The sequence below is a fragment of the Nicotiana tabacum genome, chromosome 2 (genome assembly GCF_000715075.1).
Source record: "Nicotiana tabacum cultivar K326 chromosome 2, ASM71507v2, whole genome shotgun sequence".
Classification (NCBI taxonomy): Eukaryota; Viridiplantae; Streptophyta; class Magnoliopsida; order Solanales; family Solanaceae; genus Nicotiana; species Nicotiana tabacum.
This window is the reverse complement of record NC_134081.1, coordinates 13,489,222-13,514,836: the sequence shown is the minus strand read 5'-3', so window position 1 is coordinate 13,514,836 and position 25,615 is coordinate 13,489,222. Positions and strand designations below refer to the sequence as shown.

The 25,615-nt window shown below is 34.8% G+C and overlaps 1 protein-coding gene across 1 annotated transcript; it reads left to right on the top strand.

The window, feature by feature from the left end:
• Window positions 1–1,816: 1,816 nt before the first annotated feature.
• LOC107791521 (large ribosomal subunit protein uL4) lies at window positions 1,817–4,591 on the top strand. The gene is made up of 2 exons (XM_016613606.2): window positions 1,817–2,998; window positions 4,204–4,591. Exons 1-2 carry the CDS (start codon window positions 1,895–1,897, stop codon window positions 4,315–4,317), a joined length of 1,218 nt encoding a protein of 405 aa, XP_016469092.2. The 5' UTR covers window positions 1,817–1,894; the 3' UTR covers window positions 4,318–4,591.
• Window positions 4,592–25,615: the final 21,024 nt, after the last annotated feature.

Genomic DNA, 25,615 nt, shown 5'->3' with positions numbered 1-25,615 from the left:
AGAGTCTTTTCCTGAACAGCAAGGTTTGAGACCCTTTTGGGTTCTTGGACGACAAGACCATAAACCGTGAGAAGAAATGTTTCTGTACGATAGTCGAATATCCATTGGTATATTTGCTGCTTTGATCAAGAATTTGTCTATAACCACAACCACTACCACAAGTTTTTTCTCTTATTACTGGGACTGTAAGCAAGAAAATATACGTGGTGCATATAGAGAGAGGGTCAAATCTCAAATATTTGGACTTCTCACCTGCTCAGCTAACAACATGAACTCGTTTGATTCCGAAATTAAATTTATGATGGGTTTATTACAAGTTTAGTTAGAGTTGAGATGAAATGACCTCATGTTAACTAATTTCATGTTATTTTTATTTTTATGAAATGATAAAATAACTAATTTTGAAATAATTAATATAATTTGATTTCCGACACGATCCTTATAATGAAAATAATATTTCATACCATCATTAAATTTGACTGTGTATAGTAAGTTCTCATTTTACTTTTTGAATTATCATATCATAAGAAGAGTTATATGTTGAGTTATATGTTGTTGTACGTTAATTAATTTTTAATAATAATTTTAAAATAAAATTTAAATAATTAGGAACTAAGTGTATAAAAGTTACAAGAAATTATAAATTTTATAATTTAATATATTTACTAAAAAAAAGTTGTTTGATATTTCAAATAGTAATAATGTCGTGTAAAGTAAAGCAAGTAAAATAATCTATAGTAGAGAAATTAGCGATTTCGGTCATGTAATCATTGTTATATTAAGGTTTTAGTCCTTGTGTTATTTAACTAAGCATATTTGATATTTTAATTAAACTAATCATGTTATTTTAGATGTTATCCTATAGGCAATGCGAATTAGTTGTACTAAATATTAGTCATGTTAGTATATATAGTAGAGAATATAAAAAAACTTTTAGTACTAAAGAAACTAAAATTTTACTATAATATTGGTATTACACTAGGCTTAAATGGAGCAACATAGACAATAATAATTTATCTAGCAAACTCTAATTGCTTGGAACCAAGTATAATTATTGTCTGTCATAATTATTGTCATATCGCCCATAAAACTAATTGTCTAATTAATTTTGTTCTGGTATGATGGATTAGGAATACCATAAAATTATGGTCTATGGGAAAATCTTAGGCCAAGAGCTTAAACAATTATTTTTAGGGTGTTATTTAGGGATTAGTCAATATTTATTTTGTCCTAAAATTTGAACTAAAAAAATTAACTTCAACATAATTCAGGATATTTGTATCCCAAAAAATTGAATTGAAAAACTAAAATTGAGGACATTGGCTAATTCCTAAAGAGTATCTTTTGGTGTCATTTCTACTAAAATTTTATGTTGGTGAATAAAGACATAAGAAGTTCTGGACCAGTTCCCTTATTCCGTAAACTATTTGACGAGGTTACATTTTTACAATCTGGTAATTTATACCCAATGAGTGAAAAGTACCTCTCTACTATAAGCTAAAAGCAAAATCTCATTGCCTTTTCCTTTATAATAAATTTTATTTCTCTAACGACATTTTCTAGACTTGTAGGTCGTTGAAAATTTAAGGGATTATGGCACAATATAGCCGTCCCTCAAAATAATAGCCATTATAAGTATATATTTTTGTATATTAATATATAATCAATGTGATATTTTTTATATTTGGCTAGCGACTGTAATTACTTTTTGGCCGACTGGACAAATGTGTTAAGTTTTAAAGGGAATTATGTGCTTAAGCCCAACAAATCTTTAGGCTTAGAATACACATCATTCAGGCTCGACCCATGCTATATATTCACATTTCAGAACGAAACCCTAGTTTTCACTCTACTCTTCTACCCAAAAACCCTAGCAGTAGCAGCTTCTCCTCCAATGGCCACCGCTGCAGCCATCCCCACCACCACCGTGCAAGCCCTAGAAAATGACATGGCTACTGACGGCGCCGTCCCTCTCCCCGCCGTCATGAAAGCACCGATCCGTCCCGACGTTGTCACCTATGTCCACTCGAACATTTCCAAAAACGCCCGTCAACCTTATGCCGTATCAAAAAAAGCCGGCCACCAGACCTCAGCCGAGTCATGGGGTACCGGACGTGCTGTGTCACGTATTCCCCGTGTTCCCGGTGGTGGTACCCACCGCGCCGGTCAAGCTGCTTTCGGTAACATGTGTCGTGGTGGTCGAATGTTTGCTCCGACGAAGATCTGGCGCCGATGGCACCGTAAGATCCCCGTGAACCAAAAACGATATGCCGTTGCTTCAGCTATCGCCGCTTCTTCAGTTCCATCCCTTGTCCTTGCACGTGGTCATCGTATCGAGACCGTCCCCGAGCTTCCTCTCGTTGTTTCTGATTCGATCGAAGGGATTGAAAAGACTAACAACGCTATCAAGGCGTTGAAGCAAGTCGGCGCTTATCCAGATGCTGAAAAGGCTAAGGACAGTCACGCTATTCGTCCAGGAAAGGGAAAAATGCGTAACCGTCGCTACATTTCCCGCAAGGGCCCGCTTATTGTGTACGGAACCGAAGGTGCTAAGCTCGTGAAGGCGTTTAGGAACATTCCCGGTATCGAAATTTGCCATGTGGATCGGTTGAACTTACTCAAGCTCGCTCCAGGTGGTCACTTAGGAAGGTTTGTTATCTGGACTAAATCGGCTTATGAGAAATTAGATTCGATTTATGGATCGTTCGATAAGCCTTCAGAGAAAAAGAAGGGGTATTTATTGCCAAGGCCCAAAATGGTGAATGCTGATTTGGCTAGGATTATTAACTCGGATGAGGTCCAGTCTGTTGTGAGACCCATTAAGAAGGATGCTAATAAGAGGGCTACCTTGAAGAAGAACCCACTGAAGAACCTGAATGTGTTACTGAAACTCAATCCTTATGCTAAGACTGCCAGGAGGATGTCACTTTTGGCTGAGGTCCAACGGGTTAAGGCCAAGAAGGAGAAGCTCGAGAAGAAGAGGCATCAAATTACAAAGGTATAATCTTTTGAATTTTGGGGTAGTCTTATATCTTGCAAATGCTTATATTTCAGTGGTGATTGACGATTTTTTTGGGAATATTTGCTCATAGAAGAATCATGGTACCAAGTTTAGTGTAGTTTCTTTTTGAAGGTTAAGTATAGTTTCAGTAATGGTAAAAGAAAGTCAATTCAAATATTTGCTCATAGAGTCATGTTAAACAAAATGGCGGTTGAATAATTTGGTGAATTGATGGAGTAATAGTTTAGTGGTGTATGATGAATTGATGATTAAAGATTTTGATGACAGATATTTGCTCATTGAATCTTGATTGAAGTAAATTCTAGATGAGTTCCCTAAATAATATGAAAAATTAGGTGAACTTGGTTTCTGCTTTGGTATAACTCTAATTCTGCTGTTTTGCTGTTTACTACTTGTGATTACATTTTCTGAATCTACTAGTACTGCACGAGTCTTTTTGGTGCATACCTTTTGTTACCAATGCACAGTTGTAGCAAATAAACCTTTAATATTGCACCCGCTATACCTTATTACAGATTTGATTGTTCGATTGATGTTTATATTCTTGGTCTTGTTGAGTTTACTCTGAAGCAACTACTTTTAGCACTGCTGTTGAAAATAAAGCAGATGTTTACTCACTGCTGTAGAAGTGATAAGTGTACTCTTTTGGCTAAAGATCAACTGGTAAGTGTAGGAAAAGTTTGAGGTCTGAAGTGTTAGGGAACTAGATCTTTGTAATATTTCTTTTTGAGCTTGGTTCAGTGTGTAGATGGTTGTTTGCTGTTTGTGATAAGAAAGGGATATTTTGGTAGGAAGGACGTGGGTTTAAGACTATATGTCTACCATTTTATTTTGAAGTTGTAGATGAAAGGGTCCTGTATTCCATTTTAAAAGTTCCTGATATCTTATTTACATTTCCGTAAAATAAGCAGAGTGATAAGATCAAGGACATGGCTTTAAGACTATCTACTTGTTTATTTTGCGATCATAGATGAAAGTCTCCTATTTCATTGGAAAAGTCTTTATCTTGTTAGTTTAATATAAGAGAGGAGGTGCCCCTTACTTTAATTGACAAATTCATTTGAATATAGTCCATTTTATTTCGTCTCAACAGAACATTTGTTAAGCTGTTCATAAAATTTGTGAGCTGCGTCATGCATGTGTCTTGCACTGTTTTTCAAAATTCCATTTTTCCATTGCAGGAGGAGGCATCCTCTATCAGGTCTGCAAGCCATTCATGGTACAAGACAATGATCTCAGATTCGGACTATGCAGAGTTCGACAACTTCTCAAAGTGGCTTGGAGTATCTCAGTGAAGAGACTTTCCTTTTATGAATTCATGTTAGAAAGTATTTTGTTTACTTCTTGGTTTAGTCTGCTCTTTTGTTCTACTTTGGAGGTCCAAGACATGAAAGGGATGAAGTGGGTGGAAAATTACAGGCTACATTCCTGGATTTTCCCTGCCCACATTTTGAGTTTACTTTTTAGCTGGAGTATAAATTTAAAAGGTACGAAGTTAAGGATTTTTATGGAGTAGTTTGTTTTTGTTGGATGGTTTTCGAATATTGCATGTGTGAGTTTGACTTGAAACTTCTATTCCTTTTGCTGCATAGATGCATATAAAATTGATAGTTTCATTTTACGATGGCTAATGTGTCCATAAGCTCTATTTATAAGAATTTCAATTAGTATTGACGATTTTTAGTTGCTTCAAGCTAAATAAAGAGTATTTAGAAACAAATATAGCATTATCCCTATGCTCTGCAATAATGTTAAAAGACAAAATATTGTTATAAAATAAAGACTAAAATAAATAAACTGAAAACAAGAACAGAGATTGGTATATTATTCAATTGAAATCTTCTCTCTCTCTATATATATATATATATATAAATAAGAGAGCAATAAAAAAGTGAGGTGTTATCTTTTTTGGGGCTTTTCCTCTAATTTTTTATTAAGTTTAAATGTCTTATTTTCTTTGTTCCAACAATTAAACTAACGGTTAGAACGATTGAATTGATATTAAAATGGGTCATTAAAGTTGCACAAGTGCCTCTCTATCTATATTCCAAGCTTAAGTTTTAACTTTCACAATTTATTTTTTATCCGATAGTTTGTTCATTATTATGTTGAGTTGATTGCATCTAAAAGTCAAAAGCACTTGCTACACTTCTTGAGAAAAATCTACATCTGAAGAATTGAGAGAAGATAAGGCAACAGCTGAAGAAGAGAAGGCGCTTGCTTAACAGAAAAAAAGAAAACTAACGAGGCTTCTACATCTATTTTGAGTCCTTGTTCTTTATAAATCAAAATGTAAGACTCTCTTATGAGTCATTCTATATTTCACATGTTTTTCTTCCCTATTCTTATCAGTACTTCCTAATGAGCAGTTTATGGCACTGTAATAACGTCAGAGGTAATAATACATCGACAAATTGTATCATTTTATTAATTTAATGTTTTTTGACAAATAAATATATCTTTAATTTGATGATTTTTGGTTACTTAACTTTTTGATATCCTACTTTATGGCAAATATTGAAAATATGCGACATTGTCATCAAACATCAATAAACGACGCAAACCCGATAATTAGTAAATATGATATTGTGAGAGGTGGAGTAGAAAGGAACTTTACCAAGCCAATAGAGTGACTTATTCTTGCAACAACTTTATTCTGCCTGGGGTCATTGAAGAGGTTTTTATTGCTTTGATTATGACTGATGGTGAAGAAAAAGAAGAAAGAAAGGAAAAGAAACTTCATGTATTAAAGTTTTAAAAAGGAAGAAGGGATGGATGAATAAGTACTCAAGTAAGAGAAATATATTTAGTTGATTCTTTTTTTTCTTCAATTTTTTTTTTAATTATTTCTTTTTTCTATCCTTCTCTTTTTACTTCTTTGATTAATTTTTATTTGAGAGAATTGAAAAATTGTCTACTTTATGAAACATATATATGAACAATTACTACTTCGTAAAAAATAAAAAAATTAAGGAAAAGAAGCCTTAGAGAAAGAAAGAATGCAAACGATATCATAGATTCATATTCCCAGATTTTTGTCTTATCATTTTTTCTCTTTTTTCATTAGTTCTTTCTTTAAAAAATTGTGTTTTCCTAATTCAAGTAACATGTATTTATCTAAATGAATTGTTTCAAAACCAAGGGTATTCACAATTTGTCCCGTTAATCGTTTTATATATATAATATCTAAACAAAATCATGAAAATATTTTACTTTAAAAATTTTTATATAGTATTTTAAAAAATCATGTAAAAATGGTTGATTAGTAAACATTATTTGCTTATAAAAAAATTATAACATTACTCTTTTATGATTTTTTTTATTTTTTGATAACCGGGCAAATACACTAGTTTATAGAATAAAGGAAGTTGTTGTGTAAGCTGCTTGTAAGCTGTTACTGCAAGCTGTTGTGTAAACTACTATTGTACTAGATATAGATAAACTTCTATTGTACTAGATATAGATAATCTTTTATCGGGGGTAATATTTATTCATAACGGAGTACCGAAAGGATAAGCTTATGCTTATTTCCAATAGAGTACTAAATAGATAAACATATTTAAGGCGGAGTCTCATATGGATAAACTTTATGAGGAAGCTTATTTATAAGGGAATACTAAATGAACATCCATAATATAATATATTTATAACACTCCCCCTTGGATGTTCATTAAAAGATAATGTGTGTCTAATTAAAACCTTAATAGGAAAAACCCCGTGGAAAAAAAATTCTAATGAACGAAAAAGAGTACACATATCTAGTAATACACATTTCTAGATGCCTCATTAAAAATCTTATAAGAAAAACCCTGTGAAAAAAAATTTAGTAAGGGAAAAAGAGTACAACGCATATTTTACTCCCCCTGATGAAAACTTTGTTTCAAATATTTGAGTCTTTGCATTCCAATCTTGTATACTATCATCTCAAAAGTTGAAGGTTGTAAAGATTTAATGAATAAATCTGTTGGATTGTCTTGAACGGATTTGCTGTACATCGATATTACCATTCTTCTAGAGATCATATGTGAAGAATAACTTTGTTAAAAAGTGTTTCATTATATCTCCTTTTATGAATCCTTCATTTAATTGGCTTCGTATAATATTATGATTTTTTTATCACATTCTAACCCATATTTTTCTCGAATAAAACGAATCACTGATCTCAACCATACGCATTCCCTACTTGCTTCATGAATAACTATTATCTCAGCATGATTTGAAGAAGTAGCAACAATAGATTACTTTGTGGAGCACCATGATATGACAATACATCTACATGTAAATACATACCCGATTTGAGATCAAGCTTTATGGGGATCAGATAAATAACTTACATCTGTATAACCAATACGATCTGCACCATCTTTATTAGCATTAACAAGATACATAAGTACACTAATTGCACTGAGATAGAGTATTTCAGGACCAAGGAGTTTCTCATCCTCTTCTGGAGGTCGGAACGGATCCTTATTTACTTCAAGTGATCGAACACCCATTGGTGTATTAATCAGTGCGCTTTGTCCATGTAAAAGAGTTTAAAGACCCTTTCTATCTAGGTAGATTGATGAATAAAGATCTCGTCTGCTAAATATTCAATTTGCAGACCAAGACAAAATTTTATTTTTTCAAGATCTTTCATCTCAAATTCTTTCTTAAGATATTCAATTGCCTTTTGGAGCTGTTCTACAGGTCCAACAAGATTTATGTCGTCAACATAAACAGCAAGTATAACAAATTCTGATGTCACTTTCTTTATAAAAATACATGGACAAATAATATCATTTATGTAACCTTCTTTCAGCAAATATGCACTAAGGCGATTATATCACATGCGCCCAGATTTATTTAAACCGTACAAAAATCTTTGTAATCTGATTGAGTACATTTCACGATACTTTGAACTATATGCTTCAGGTATTTTAACCTTCAGAGATCTTCATATAGACTTAATCAAGTGAGTCAAATAGGTTATGATTTGCTTTTAGACGGCATGACATCTTCAGGTGTCTGGACTACAGGTCCGATCTTCACAATCTTTTACAATATTGTGAACAATTGTATCAAATATATCGTCGACGATCATTTTGTATCGGTTCTTAAACGACATAACTTGTTGATATCTCATCACTTTCTTTATTTTCAGGTACCTGAACTTTTTTTGGAGTTTCATGAAATTTTATGTCGTGGGCTCTTCTAGAGCTCATTTCCCCCTCATTATGATCATTTGCTCCTATCATTTTTCAAGGATTGTTACCTTTGGAACCGATCGGTTTACTACGCTTCATGCGTGCAATAAACTTTATCCTTCAAGGACTTTAATTTTAATAGGAGCATTTGCAGCTGAAATATGATATTTAATTTTGGATCAACAAATGCTTCTGGCATTTGACTTGAATTATCTTCTAAGTGAGGATCATATTAATGATAATTCGATTCATATAGCATATTTTCCAGCTGTTTATTCCATCCCCCAAATGTTAGAAAAACTAACACATATCCCCAATCTTTTTTGGGAAACCTATCTTTGTGCATTGTGGTAGAGAAATTAATCATATACCACACATCAAAAGTTATTATATAGTAAAAATATTTGGTTTCTGATCCTAAACCAATTGTGAGGGAAAGACTTATCATATTTTATTGGTTTGATGCATACAAGTGCTACTATATGCAATTTAGAAAATCTTAGACCAACACATGAGACTTTATTTTCATAATCAACAGTTTAGCCATTAATAGGATGTATTCAATGCTAAACTAGCTTGTATATAAACCAGCATCATCAAGATGAACTATCTTGATTTCATAATCTGAAAATTATGCTCTTAATTGAGAAAAATAATTTTAAATGCCAAACTGCGGGTTAATAATAAACACACATGTAACCATCTCATATATGAATGTATAAGTGGTTCACACGATAGGTGAATGTGCTCATATTCACTTTTTATATATTCCAGAATTCAGGGGTTTTAGTCCAAACTTTAGCTGGTATAATCAATTTATTATGAGAACAAGCAACACAAGAGAATTCTTGAAGAATCTTCTAGTTCATCAGTATATGCTTATCTGAATTCTCAAATAGCTCATTTAAAAATGACAAATAAAAAGTTCAAGTTTATCATAGCATGTGCTATCTCTAAGTAAACTTCTGATTTACTATGGCATAAACTTTTGCATCAGTAAACTTCTGATTTACTGTGGCTACTTTTGTATCAGTAAATTTCTGATTTACAGTAGCTACTTTTCCTCAGTAAAACTTCTGGTTTACTGTGACTGCTTTGTATTAGTAAACTTTTGATTTACTGTGATACATGATGTAGTACAAACTGAAGAATAAGGCGGGTAACTTCTCACATTCATATTATTTTACCCCATATGATTGTGGAAACATGAAGATTTTCAATCTTCCAATCATTTGTAGTCTCAATATGATAGCCATTTGTATCAGTAAACTTCGGGTTTACTACAACATATATTTTGACCATAATCATATAATATGAATGACATATTTGTATATAAGCTCTTCGAGAGCCTTCATTTATTGTCCACAATCTAATATTATTCAGACACTACTGGTATCACGTGTCTTCTAGACAAACAGTTAGTTCTTTAGGAGTTTTTGATATATTTTGTACTATCAAATATTGCTCAGACACTTCTAATATTATGAGAGAAAATCATAACCAAATAAACAATATAAAGACACTTCTAAATTTATAAATGTGAGAAATCAAGAATTTCAATATTTGTACCACCAACTTTGTGACAAATATCTCCTTCAAGTAGAAATGCTATTGACATCAGAATATTTTATATCAAAACGGCAACCACATAGTCATTACATCCTTCGGGGAAATATACATGAGTTGTTATTTTCTTCGGGGTAGTTAATAACAACTAACCATAATATATCAATGTGGTTGTAGTAGAAAGTATTCTATAAGAATGCTTTTACCTTAGAATGATACTTAATAGAATTATCCAAGATGTTTTACGTACAACAGGTACGTTTGGCAATGAACTTTATGCTACAAAAATAATATTTATATACTCTATATCCTCTAATAATATTTAAAATATGCTTGAAAAATAACTTTGAATAGCTCATTATTTTGTTTAAGCACAAAAAGACACTGCTTCAAAATATTTTCCTACTTCACGAGGAAATTTTAATTGTGCTACTACTCCAGGAGCAAATTTAAAATACGAAATATTGAGTATATATTCTCTCAATCGTATTAACTCTTCTGGAGGTGAATTGTAATATATTTACATCAAGAGCGCGTTCATATTTACGGCTTTATTAATATTATCACATTCACTTCAGGGAATGAATTAATATTTATCAATAATTCTCATCCTTCAGAAAATGGAATATAATTATCTGAACGTGCATTAACCATATCAAATTGTGATGGATTCGAACCTCTTCTAATATACTTTCTACTTCAGGAGCAAATCGAGGTATGCATGTAATATAGAGAATTTTTTTTCCCTCTAAATTATCTTTATTGTAACCATAGCCAACCTAAATTATCACTTCTGGTGGTTATAGGCATCGACTACTTCTGGTGGTTAACAAAATTTAGTTATAATGAGATATATGAAACATAGCCGCTTCTGGTGGCCGTACTCTGCTGGAGTTCAAGTGAACCATGAAGTTAAGTCATAACGAGACTTAGAAAATATTACCACTGTTGGTAATTATATATTTCTCATAAACTATGCTGGAGTTTAGATGGACCTGGCATTATTATTCACCTTTTAATCCTTCACTAAATGATCAAGGAAGAAAATAAGTACAAAAATAGCAATTGTATAAGTATACATAGTCCCCAACTGTTTGCCACATAAACTACTGGTGTAGTCTCGCGACCATATAATAGCTTAAGTAAAATGACATATGCATCATTAGTTGGCTAGAAAGACGCAATGAATATGCGTGATAAACTTATATTTAGAAAAAGTAACTTCGTACCTGGAGTATTTTCTCGAGATGGCAGGGTCTCGTGCTGATAATGTGTTATAAAATAAAGACTATAAATAAACAAACTGAAGAAAATTATAGAGAGAGATTGATTTATTATTCAACTTCAAACTCATGTACATAATGAACTGAAATCTCCTCTATTTTTAGAAGAAAGGAAGTTGTTGTGTAAACTGCTACTGCAAGCTGCTGTGTAAGCTGCTACTACAAGCTGCCACTGCAAGTTGTTGTATAAGTTGCTTGTAAGCTGCTACTGCAAGCTGCTGTGTAAGCTGCTATTGTACCAGATATAGATAATCTTCTACCGGGGGTAATATTTATCCTTAACGGAGTACCGAAAGGATAAGCTTCTTCAGGATACTTATTTTCAATAGAGTACTAAATAGATAAACATATTTACGGTGAAGTCCCATATGGATAAGCTTGTTCAGGAAGCTTATTACAAGGGAGTACTAAATGAACATCCATAATATAATATATTTATAACAAATATAACATTATCAAGGAATTCATTCCATAACCTGCTAAATTCTCTTTGAGTTATTTGCTTAGATTATCAACTAGGATATATTATGGTAATCTATTATGGAGATGGAATACTTGAATGATCTCTTCTTATTGAGCGAGGGAACATTATGATGTTAGCTTATGGTGAAACTGCTACCGCCTATTTCTTGTTAAATTTAATAATCCTCCCCTAGTGTTTAAGGTCATATATTTGAAGCGAATACTTTTTTCCTATTTTCAACTATAAATATCTCCCCCCCTCTCCATTCTTTCATTTTCTTACAAAATCAATATCAATCTATCAAAATTTCTCTCTAATTTTCTTCCATACTTGCTACAGTTGTTTATTTTATAAAAAAATTGTGAAAAAATTGTGAGGTTGCTATAATTTCTTACTTAACAAAAATAAATAGTGAAAAAAAATTGTGAGTTTGCTACTATTGCTTACTTTATTCAAAAAAATAGTCAGAAAATATTGAGATTGTTAGAATTTGTGAAAAAAATGTGAAATTGGTAAATTGGAGTCTTCAAGTCTTGAACGATAATCAATTTTCAACAAGTTGTTCGTCAATTCGGTAAACTCGCTCAAACTCATAAGTCTTAATATTATAGTTTTGTTTGTTTTATTTAGTTGCTATTACTTGATTAATTAAGATGTCTTCTTTAAGAATTTTTTTTGGCACGGTAAAAGTAATGATAAGGCAAAATCTAAGACTGGCAAAATCAGTGGTGCTGCTCTTCCTCATCCCCTGCCCTGGCTCCCCGATCCAAACCTCGTAGCTATTCTGCACCTGCTATTCTTGATACCCATAATAGTTTATTATAATTTACCAACACTAAATTTTATCATACTATTGCACCCGGTAATTTTGTAGACCATGAATTAATGAATGATCGCTACACTAATAATTATACTACTATTAATGAAAATGATGATGAGGAAATTAATTTTGATGAAACTTAACCGGACGATGATACACCCACTAGTCATGCTCCTAATGTTACTGTCCCTACTTTTTCCAGAGAACCTACTAAACGGACGGAAACATCTCTTGTTTGCCATTTTTTTACTCAACTAGTTGAAAAACGTAGGGCTAAGTGTAAAACTTGTGGTCAAAAGTTAGCTTTTAAATTTGCACCAACGCGGTCGGGGACGGAAACTTTGGCTAGACACATAGCTAAACACCCTAATGATAACGCCAAATATCTTTGTATGAAAGCTCTGGTCGAGGGGAAAAGTGAACCTAGTCCTAGTCAGACTGACCCTAGTGGTACTGGTTCAAATCAATTTCAATCGGAAATTAACACTGTTACCCTAGAATAATTGCTTCACGGCACACAAGGCAGTTTATTGCTAGCAGAATTATGGATATTTTCAGATATTTTTGTATTAGCGATAAAATATTATCGGTTTCAATGGATAATGACTAATAACACAAATTCTATATACTTGCTTACCACTACGCTAAATCTTGTATGTAGTAACATTTTTCATGTTAGATGTATTTATCATATTTACCATTTAATTGTGGGTGATGGTATGAGAATTGTAAATATTCAAATTAAAAAGGTTAAAATGGCTCTTAACTGGCTTTTTCATTCTAACCATAGAAGTAAACTTAAAGAATATTTTAAAAGGTATGATGATTGTGGTCTAAGAGAAATAAAGGTTCATCCAACTAGATAGAATTACATATATGAAAGTTTGGTTATTGCATATGACTATAGAAAACCCATAAACATTTAATGCACATGTAAGTGATGATGACGATTACCTTACGAATGAGGATTGTGCTAATGTTAAAATGCTTGTTGATTTTTTAGAAAATTTTTATATTGCTACAAAAGAATTTTCGGGGCAATACTATCATACTATTTCTAATTATTTGGTTTATATTGCAGAACTTACAAATTTGTTTGCTCATTTTTCAAAGGGTGGACAAATTTATCAACTTGCCATTGATTCTATGAGAAGAAAGTTTAAAAAATATTTTTTTCCTATTCCTGCTACTTATGGTATTGTTAATTTGGTAAATCCGTATATGAAATTAGGAGGTCCTCAATTTTAGTATGAAACTGTTTATAATGGTTTACCATTTGAAGATGATGGGGATCCTAAACATCCGGAAGCAATAGCCTCAATTAGAACAAACGCTGAAACTATTTATAATGCTTATCAAGTTGCATTAAATCAGGCTAGACCAAATGTTCCAACTCCTTCTTTTTCTGATTCTCAACCATCTAAAAGAACTGCAAGAGTAAGAAGACTTAGTATTTGGGCGAGGTTTAGGGGTTCTTTTAGTTCTAATAGTAATGATTTTTCACAACTAAATGAGCTTGAAGTTTATTTGTCGCAAAGGCTCGAGGAAGTGAATCCCGACGTCACCTTTGATATTTTGCAATGGTGGAAGGACATAGAAAAATATTTTCCGATTCTTTCAAGGATGGCCCAAGATATTTTAACTATTCAAGCTTCAACAGTGAAATTGGAGAGCGCTTTTAGTCAAGCAAGACTTCAAATCAGTGATCATAGACAGTCTATGAGGGATAACTTGGAAAAATCAGTACTTTTCAGAGATTGAATCCGTTCAGAAAGAAGAAATTTTGGACATGCTGAATCACAACCAGAGATAGACGAAACTTATGAAGAAATTCTAGCTAAACTTTGGTAAGGATGCTGCTTCGTCCGATAATGGAAGTTGCGATGAACATGCTACTCTTCCATTACCGCCAACAGAACTTCCTCCGAACCTTGAATGATTTATGAAATTTGTAAGAGATAGCTATGAAAATTAATTGCAAGTTTTTAGAATATATTAAATATTATATTTTGTAAGTTTGTTTTCCATCACAATAACTTGCAAATTAGGAGTTTAAATTTGAATTCAAAAATTAATATGTAACTTATATTTTTGGCACTTCTTAATTAATTATTTTTTCTTCTCAATGGTGGTATTAGCACCTTGTTGTTCTCATTCCATAGGGGGAAGGGGTAAGACAAAGAAAGATGTTGTCATATTTTTTATTACTATAATAAAATTACAAGGTATTGCTTTGAATATTTATTTTACAATATTTTTGTCACTAAGTTGTATTTAATTCAAAAAAAATTCAATTCAAATTAGAAGTTTAAATTTCAATTCAAAAATTAGTATGTAACTTGTATAGAATTTTTCAGTCAAACGGTCCCAACAACTATTTTTGAAAATTATTTAAAAAAATAGCCAATTTTGTTTTATAGTCGTTGGGCCCATATAGCCCGTTTGGACCGTGTCCCGGCCCGTTTAGCCCAGGACCATGAGCTAGTGGGCCTGGTTACGGACCGGTTCCTATAAAAAGCACGTTTAGCTCAGGACCGTTTGAACTGTTTGTTTAGGGACCGGGACCATGGCCCGTGAGACCGACTCATTTGGCCTGTTTGCAGCCCGGCCCGCGAGATTGACTCGTTTGTCCTGTTTGCGTTCCGACCCGACCCACTTGCCGGCCTTAGTATAGACACACTAACTTTTCCCCCCTATTTTATATATAAGTTTAAATTTCGGAAAATTGAACGTAACATGTTGTAAACGTATGGACGGGGGGACTCAAAAAGTATGCCGCCATAGTTCTAACTTTCATCTATATCTATACTATATTAAAACTACGAAGGCACTTAGCGAAATATCGTTTGTATTTTTTACCCTTTAAAAATAAATTTCACATTGGACATAATTATAATTTAAGTTGCTTTCCTAATATTTAGGGTATTTAAATCACCTAAAATTTTGGTTATTAAATATTTCCTTATTAAACTAAGTAAGAGTCCTATTTTTTAGCATTTGGCCATCATAACTGTAATGACCCGGCCGGTCATTTTAAATATTGTAACCCTGTTCCCCTATTTAATGCCCAATTTATGCTTTACAGTTGATTTATGACTTACCGGATTAGTTGGTTTGGGTCCGGAAGGAATTCGAAGTAAAATGAGACACTTAATCTCATAATTAAAAATTTAAGTTAGAAAAGTCGACCAGATGGGGAATTATGGATAAACGACCTCGGATTCGAATTCTGATAATTCCAGGAGCGTGTCCGAAAAATTATTTGGAGGTCCATAGTGGAATTAGGCTTGAAATGGCGAAAGTCAAATTTTTGTGAAGTTTGACCGGGGGGTTGAGTTTTTGATATCGAGGTCGAAATCCGATTCTGAAAATTTGAATAGGTCCGTTATATCATTTATGACTTGTGTACAAAATTTGAGGTCCATCGAAAGTGATTTGATAGGTTTCGGAGTCGTTTGTAGAAATTGGAAATTTCAAAGTACATTAGGCTTGAATTGGGGGTGTAATTCATGGTTTTAGCGTTGTTTGAGGTGATTTGAGGGTTCGACTAGGTTCGTATGATATTTTAGGACTTGTTGGTATATTTGGTTAAGGTCCCGAGGGGTTCGGGTGAGTTTAGGATGGTTAACGGATCAAACATTTGGACTAAAAGAGCTCCTAGAGATTTCTGATATCTATACCTGATTTCCTTATACGCGATCGCGTGAATGCGTATGCGATCGCGTAGGCTTAGTTGGTCAGTAGAGGGTTTGTGCTTCGCGATCGCTTAAGGTTAATTGAGGGCTGCTGAGTTTTGTGCTTCGCGATCGCGTGAAACCGGATGCGATCGTGTAGCTTTGAGATTTTGTGACTCTCGAACGCGTGAAGAAGTCACGCGTTTTGTTCTTCACGATCGTGTGGACGTGGACTCGTGGTTAAATGGGCGGTTATATTTTATAACTTTTGTCGGGTTCCGAGACGTGAGCCCCACGAGTGATTTTCGAGCTAATTTTTGAATTTTTATGGAAAATTAGTATTTTCTTATGGAATTAATTCCAATAAATTTTATTGACTGAATCGAATTATTTGTGGCTAGATTCGAGGCGTTTGGAGGCCAATTCATGAGGAAAAGACATTGCAGAATAAAGAATTTTACGGGTTGAGGTAAGTAATAGTTTTAAATTTGGTTCTGAGGGTATGAAATCCCGGATTATGTGTTATGTGATTGGTTTTGAGGTGAACCGTAGAAATTGTGACTTGGTCAAATTCCATGGGACTGTATAGTTGAATAATATGTTGATATCTGTACATTTTCTACGTGTCAGAGAAAATTGAGCTGAGACTCGTATTAAAATTATGCTTAGGCATATGTTGTTATTGTTGGTACCAACTGGGGTCATTTTTGTGGTTGAATAATATGTTCAAATTATAATTTTTCACTCAGTCATGTTTATTCATTTTATATCATACCTTAGTCTCTCTTATTTATTATTGATGCATCATATCACTATTTTTGGGCTGCTTATCATGATTTCTGAGAGCCCGAGAGACTGGAGAGGTTGATGACTGAGTGAGGCCGAGGGCCTAATTGTGAGGATATTTATGGATTGGGATTCATTTATGACTTGTGTGCAAAGTTTGAGGTCGATCGGACTTGATTCGATAGGTTTCGGCATCGAATGTAAAAGTTGGAAATTTAATAATAGACTAAAGTTTCAAGTGAGTTCGCACAAGACCCAACTTCAAATTAGCATAAATCTCATGATACGAAGTGTTATATGGTGTATTACCTATCCAATGAAAGATCTTTGAGTCTAGTTTCTAAATCTTCAAATCGTTCATCGTTTGGAAATTTCTATAAAAGGTTATGACCAAATTACCAAAGGCTGAAAAAATATAATTTTGCGACCAGAAGAGCTCAGTTCTGGGTACTATTTTTGCGATCAATTTTGCAGCCCGCATACCCATTCTGCGGTCCATTATGCGACCGCAGACCTGCTTTCGGAGGGTTAATCTTTTTATTTTTATAACCCGATCCTATTTTGATAAATAGGCTTTGGAACTCATTTTGGAGCAGAAAATATGAAATTTTTAGAGAGAAGGGAGAGTGTTCTAGAGAGAGGAAGAATCTCAAGTGCTTTGTTCATCAAGATCTTGTTCAAGCTTTGAAATCCAACAAAGAAATATCACAAGATCTTCACCCAAAAGGTAAGGTTCTAACCCCTATTCTTCAATTTCGAGTTTGGGTAAAGATGGGTGATTAAGAGTATGATTCTTGGGTATAATAGTATATTTATACATATCAATAAGGTTTATGAAAAGATTGTTGAGTTCAAATGGGTAAAGATTGGGTTGAAAATGGTAGAAATCTTCAAAGACTTTAATTGAAGATTTGAGGGTCGAGTTGATGTCAAAATTTGGTGAAATTTCTTTGGTTGGACTAGTGGTTGGATGGGCGTTCATATTTTACATCTTTTGTTGGGTTCCGAAATGTGGGCCCCACGGGCGATTTTTGAGTTAATTTTAGATTTTATTAGAAAATTAGTATTTTCTTATGGAATTAATTATAGTAATTGGTATTGACTGAATCGAATTAATTGTGGCTAGATACGAGGCTTTCGAAGAAAAATACTCGTGGCAAGGGCATAGCGGAATAAAGAATTACACGGTTTGAGATAAGTAACAGTTCTAAATTTGGTCCTGAGGGTATGAAACCCCGAATTATATGCTATGTGATTGGATTTGAGGTGACGCACATGCTAGGTGACGGGCGTGTGGGCGTGCACCGTAGGAATTGTGACTTGGTCAAATTCTATGGGACTGTATAGTTGAATAATCTGTTGATATCAGTACATTCTCTACGTGTCAGAGAAAATTGAGCTGAGATTTGTATTAAAAACCATGCTTAGACATATGTTGTTATTATTGGTACCCACTGGGGTCATTTTTGTGGTTGAATAATATGTTCAAAATGTAATTTTTCACTCTGTCATGTTTACTCATTTTATATCATACCTCAGTCTCTCTTATTTATTATTGATGCATCATATCACTATTTTTGTACTGCTTATCATGATTTCTAAGATCCCGAGAGACTGGAGAGGTTGATAACTGAGTGAGGTCGAGGGCCTAATTGTGAGGATATTTATGGATCAGGCTGCACGCCCAGTGAGCGCAGGTACCTACTAAGTGCGAGTGCCGAGTGCGATTGCTGAGTACGAGTGCCGAGTGATGAGTGACTGTGAGGAATGAGTGACTGTGTGGAAAGAGTGACTGTGAGGAAAGTGTGACTGTGAGGTTGGAGTGAATGGGAGGACTGAGTGACTGTTACTCTGATATGATGCATTGATTTCATTATTTGCTGCATTTCAACTGTCATATATCACTATTTTGGAAATTTCAGAAAATATTATTTTCTGTTCCGGTCAACCTTGATATGAAAAGTTCAGTGAAATCTTAAATGTTGAACTGAGAGCATGCCTACTCTTTTATATTGGAAAGTATTGTATTTGGACTTAGCTGAGAAGCTTGTCACTACTTTCAGTTCTTTATTTATTATTGTTACTTACTGAGTTGGTTGTACTCATACTACACCCTGCACTTCGTGTGCAGATCCAGGTGATCCCGGATACAATGGGTGTTGATTCTTTCGCACAGTCAATTTTTTGGAGATTCAGAGGTAGCTGCCATGGTTCGCAAACCTTGTCTCTCCTTCCTTATCATTTTCTTATTATATTTGGTCTCGGATTATTATTATAGACCAGATTATTTCCATACTTGTAATGTATAGATGCTCATGTACTTAGTGACACTAGGTTTTAGGTGTGTGTTTATTTCTAATATTTGTGGAATTTACTCTTAAACCTAATTATTATGTTTTCAATATTTAAAAGAATCTATGGGTTATTGATGTTGTCGGCTTGCCTAGTATCGAGATAGGTGCTATCACGACGGGTGAGATTTTGGGTCGTGACAAGTTGGTATTAGAGCCTAGGTTACCTAGGTATCACGAGTCATGAGCAGGTTTAGTAGAGTCTTGCGGATCGGTACGGAGACGTCTGTACTTATCTTTGAGAGGCTTCCAAACCCTTAGGAAAATTTACTTTCTTGTATTCTATCATGCAAAATTGATTCAGCTTGAAACATAACTCTTTAGATTCCTTCCACGCATTCGGAAGCGCATATGAGCGCTTGGTATCAGCTGTGCATCGCCGGCTTGTGATTCCATGAGCGATGTTTGAGATGTGTATTCAGTGTTCTGGTGATGGGCCAGCCTGGAGGACTTGAGGCCAGGTTTAGACCACAGCTTAGGCTCGGTAGCTTCAGTTGTAACCTGTACATTTGGACTCATATGTCCGGTAATGTCCCTACAAGTGGAATTTGTGGCTCGATGAGCGGTGGAATGTCTTTGTAATGAGTATGATGTAACTGCGGGAGGTGTTAAGACGATTTGAATGTGACGAGAAGTGTTTTCTTAAAATGTAAAGGAAGGCCATTGGGTGCTTTATTTTCATTTTGATGTGACGTACAATCTCGAGTGTGAATATTTTGAAAGAGATTTCACGTTGTTAAAATTTGGGGCAAATTGAATTCTCGTGTCTGGTTAATGAGTTTGGACTCAGAAAGATTAAGTGATTTCAAAGTAATTGTGGCTGGGAAAGGGTATAACAAGATGCCAATTTGAGACTAAGCAGGTGGGTTATCTCTTGTGTAGTAATCTATGTAGGTGTGTTCCTTATGATGTGAATAGAGAATTTTTTTCTGCCAGCAGGGCGTATATGTTGAGACTTAAATTTGAATATGGTTGAGAAAGTTAACTTGAGTGTTAAGAGAATGAATACGAGATTAGCGGATGATTGAGGTATTTTATGGTTGGTGTGTCTTGAGCTTGAGAAGAATTTCTGTTGAACTGACAGCGGTATTAAGGCAGTAATAAAGTATGGGTATTGTGAGTTATCAAGTATTTTAATTTATGGCTTTGAGCCAAGTGGGGGAGCCTGCTATTGACAATTCAATTCATGGTTATGTGTCAATTGTTTTGTTTTGGTCTGAAGTATACTTGGGAATCAGTGATGACTTGCAGAGGTGGAGTTCGAGAATGACTCGAGTAAGGAGATTTCTGGATACGGGTTATATTACGCTTTATGAGTATATGAAAATCGTGGAATGAGTGAGTTGTTATTTGTGAATGATGTAGTACGCACAGAGTATGAATTTAACAGGTGGTATTAAGGCAGGGTTACTTATTTGATTGAGTGTTGATTGTGCTAAAGGAGCACATGTCTTTCGGCCCGTTTGGGATGGAGTAAATTAAATTTGAGCAGAGTGGATGACTATCGAGAGGGTTCTAATGGATTCAAAATGTATATGTGAAAATTAAAATTATTTTTCGAATTTGTATATCACTAGAATCAGTTACTTACATTGGATGGTATCAGGACGTGCAATAATTCTATTTGACTATGGATTCTACATTTTAGTATAAGAAAGGAAAGAGGAATAATTTTAAATTCGCATAAGGTATTTTCAGGAGTGAGTGTTACGGTTGGGGTATCTATGAAGGTGCTTAAGAAGAATACAATAGCTTATGGGCCTTAGGGCGGTGTAGTTTTATGTTAGGATATCTTGTAGCGAGCTTTGGATAAAGTAGTAGAGTTCTGACAAGGAGAAATGGCAACTTGAGGATAATCCAGAAGAAACTCGGAGAAAATAGGACAAATGGGTAACATGCTGGATCAATATGGTAATAGTATGCTCGATTCTTTTGGTTCTTATGATGAGGTGAGGCTTTACGGGTGTTTTGTGGCAATACTCTCGGATTTGGCAACCTGTGTGGCTTGGCCGAGTTAGAGGAATTAAGTTCTAATAGCTTGGTTATGTGCAGATGAATTTCAAAGTGTTCTTGATGGTTTCTACCATGGTTTGAACCGGATATTTCTACTGGTGTGAGAAATGTGTTGTGTATTGTGATTCCCTCCTGGAAGGAAGCAAGAGGAAGGTTTTTAACTAACCGGGTATGTAATTTACTGGTGACTCAGAGTTGATAGTGGGATTCTTGTGCTTGTCACATGATGGCATAATAGATGTGGTGTGTTGTGTGGGATTAGGATTTACATGTGCAAGGTGACAGTTCAGTCTTGAAGAGAAGGTAATGAATGCTGGACAGCATGGTCAGTTTCAGATATTTCGATGAATGTTATAACTGCTCGGTAATTCCTGAGAAGGGTGCGCATTTCAGAAGGCGCATTGTGTTTTGAGTTACAAATATTTCGTTAGTATTGCGGCACTCACCCGGTTGATAGACTGATGACATTCAAATTAATGTTATGTGGCACGTAAGAATTATGAAAGTATTCCTCGTGGAATAATCGTGCATGAAAAATATGTTAGTCATTCGAGTGCTGGAGTTGGGATCAGTTACGGTGATTCATGTGTTCGATGAATTTGGAGACTGGGAGTTCTCAGAAGTATATTGTTTCGGTGTTGCGACCTATTTGAGGTGACTATTTTATTTAAAACTCGGTGGAGGCACTAGTTACGTTGATTATTTGTGATAACTATGCGCTATGAGTGCGCATATATGTAAGGTTTGAGCCCATGTGTGGGCATTAGATCAAGTATTCATACTCGGAAGAATGCTTAGGTTATTATATGCCTAGAGTTGACTGTTAAGCGTAAATTTATAACGTTTTCTGTATTCGTACCTTTGTTGAGAACTATCTGGGTTATACTTGAGGTTACAAAGAAGATGATTCCCTAAATAAACGGGGTAGTTACTAATTCTGCATTAAAAATTGCCGATTTGAAGTGTGATAGCAGACTTTGCACATGCTTACACTATGGCGTATTATTTATACCAGTCCAGGAGCATGAGAATCTTATTTCATTATCATATACAAGTGTACTTGTTTAATTGCTCTTGTATGATATGCTGGGACTGGAGGCCTGTGACCATGCCATGCGATTCATATTATTGGCACGCGAGTTGTCCGTGCCATGTGTGGGAATTTTATTTCTATGATAATAATTTATCCGATTCATTAATTTCCTTCCTCTACAATTGTGCACACGCGCCTACGGATATCCTTTTCACGAAATTTGAGGAGTTGGTTATAACATTGTGATTGTGGTTGTACTTGTTGAAATTGCAATATGGTTCTCTTCCTTGAGACATCTCCCATATTTGGGTACACGGATTGCGCAGTGGTGGTTGGAGTTATATTGATGCGGTGTGTCTGTGGGATAGTTGTGTTTAATAAAATAAGGTCATTGGACCTAGAATGAGTACTATCAGGTTTGAAATGGTATATTCGGGAGGATAATATTGAAATTCGGCTTAGAAAGTGATTATGGTTCTGGTTGGGGCGAGAGAGCTCCGTTACTTGTTTATCTGATAAGGGGTCTTGAGATTTCTGCATGTTTCTTTCATTATCAGCATTGTGCGAAAGTTTTAGAACGAGGTTTTGTTTGATATGGGATTTAATACTATTACCGGGTTACTTTAGAGTAGTTAATGTGATAGAAAATGGTGCTGCGAGCATGCGAGTTGTATAGTATGTTAAGTGATTATATCTGGGGTTATGGTTATGGCTCAATACAGCTTTTTCAGACTCATACAGCGTGTTGATATGAGATTCAGGTCTTGAAAAGAAATTTTGAATGTTGGAAAATAAATTCCAAGGTTTATGGGCTAAGGTTGAAGTAATAATTTTTAATTATGTTGTGTTGTCAGGCCTATACAATTTACACGGAATAGGGTGGCGTGGGATCACCCCAGGTATGTGCACGGTAAGGTGGAATAGAGATTTGAAGGTTAAGAACAACTCTTGACACGTTCGAAGACGAACGCATGTTTAAGTGGGGGAGAATGTAATGACCCGAATGACTATTTTGAGTATTACAACCCCGTTCCCCCATTTACTGCTCAATTTATACCTTGCAGTTGATTTATGACTTATTGGGTTAGTTGGTTTGGGTCCGGAAGAATTTCGGAATGAAATGAGACACTTAGTCTCATAATAAAAATATAAGTGGGAAAAGTTGACCGGATATTCACTTATGAATAAACGACCTCGAAATTGAATTATGATAATTCCAATAGCTCCGTATGATTATTTCGGACTTAGGAACGTGTTCGAAAAATTATTTGGAGGTCCGTAGTAGAATTAGGCTTGAAATGACGAAAGTTAAATTTTTGAAAAATTTAACTGGGGGTTGACTTTTTGATATCGTTTCTGAAAATTGAAAAAGGTTTGTTATGTCATTTATGACTTGTGTGCAAAATTTGAGGTCGATCGGAGTTGATTCGATAGGTTTCGGCATCGAATGCAGAAGTTGAAAATTTCATAATAAACTAAAGTTTCAAGTGAGTTCGCATAAGACCCAATTTCAAATGAGCATAACTCTCATGATACGAAGTTTTATATGGTGTATTAGCTATCAAATGGAAGTTCTTTAAGTTTAGTTTCTAAAGCTTCAAACCGTTCTACATTTGGATATTCCTACAAGAAGTTATGACAAAATTACCAAAGTCTGAAAAAATGCAATTCTGCGACCAATTATGCGATCGCAAAATAGTTATGCGGTCGCAAAACTGCTTCTCCGACCGCAAACTGGTCGCAAAATAGACTAGAAGAGCCCAATTCTGGGCACCATTTTTGCGATCAATTTTGCGGCCCGCATACCCATTCTGCGGTCCATTATGCGACCGCATACCTGCTTTCGGAGGGTTAATTTTTTTATTTTGATAACCCGATCCCATTTTGATAAATAGGCTTTGGGACTCATTTTGGAGCAAAAAATATGAAATTTTTAGAGAGAAGGGAGAGTGTTCTAGAGAGAGGAAGAATCTCAAGTTCTTTGTTCATCAAGATCTTGTTCAAGCTTTGAAATCTAACAAGGAAATATCATAAGATCTTCACCCAAGAGGTAAGGTTCTAACCCCTAGTCTTCAATTTCGAGTTTGGGTAAAGATGGGTGATTAAGTGTATGATTCTTGGGTGTAATAGTATTATTTATACATATCAATAAGGTTTATGGAAAGATTGTTGAGTTCAAATGGGTAAAGAGTGGGTTGAAAATGGTAGAAATCTTCAAAGACTTTAATTGAAGATTTGAGGGTCGAGTTGATGTCGGAATTTGGTGAAATTTGTATGGTTGGACTCGTAATTGGATGGGTGTTCATATTTTATATCTTTTGTCGGGTTCCGAGACGTGGGCCCCACGGGCGATTTTTGAGTTAATTTTGAATTTTATTAGAAAATTAGTATTTTCTTATAGAATTAATTATAATAATTGGTATTGATTGAATCGAATTAATTGTGGCTAGATACGAGGCTTTCGGAGAAAAATTCTCGTGGCAAGGGCATAGCGGAATAAAGAATTACACGGTTTGAGGTAAGTAACAGTTCTAAATTTGGTCCTGAGGGTATAAAACCCCTGATTATGTGTTATGTGATTGTATTTGAGGTGACGTACATGCTTGGTGACGGGCGTGTGGGTGTGCACCGTAGGAATTGTGACTTGGTCAAATTTCATGGGACTGTATAGTTGAATAATCTGTTGATATCCGTACATTCTCTACGTGTCAGAGAAAATTGAGCTGAGACTCGTATTAAAAATCATGCTTAGGCATATTTTGTTATTGTTGGTACCCACTGGGGTCATTTTTGTGGTTGAATAATATGTTCAAATTATAATTTTTCACTCAGTCATGTTTATTCATTTTATATCATACCTCAGTCTCTCTTATTTATTATTGATGCATCATATCACTATTTTTGGGCTGCTTATCATAATTTCTGAGAGCCCGAGAGACTGGAGAGGTTGATCACTAAGTGAGGCCGAGGGCCTAATTATGAGGATATTTATGGATCGGGCTGCACGCCGCAACATGTGTATTGATTTATGTCGTGATTGGCTTGATATAGCGCTTGGGCTGAAGGAGCCCCTCCGGAGTGTGTACACACCCCAGTGAGCGCAGGTACCTACTGAGTGCGAGTTTCAAGTGCGAGTGCGAGTGCTGAGTGCGAGTGCCGAGTGATGAGTGATATTGAGGAATGAGTGACTGTGAGGAAAGAGTGACTGTGAGGTTGGAGTGAATGGGAGGACTGAGTGACTGTTACTCTTAGAGGATGCATTGATTTCATTATTTGCTGTATTTCAACTGTCATATATCACTATTTTGGAAATTTCAGAAAATATTATTTTCTGTTCCGGTCAACCTTGATATGAAAATTTCAGTGAAATCTTAAATGTTGAACTGAGAGCATGCCTACTCTTTTATATTGGAAAGTA

Excerpts from the sequence above, each read along its gene's own strand:
- LOC107791521 (XM_016613606.2), top strand. The coding sequence starts at position 1,895 with ATGGCCACCGCTGCAGCCATCCCCACCACCACCGTGCAAGCCCTAGAA. Across the intron at positions 2,999-4,203 it reads AGAGGCATCAAATTACAAAG|GAGGAGGCATCCTCTATCAG; the intron begins GTATAATCTTTT and ends TTTCCATTGCAG.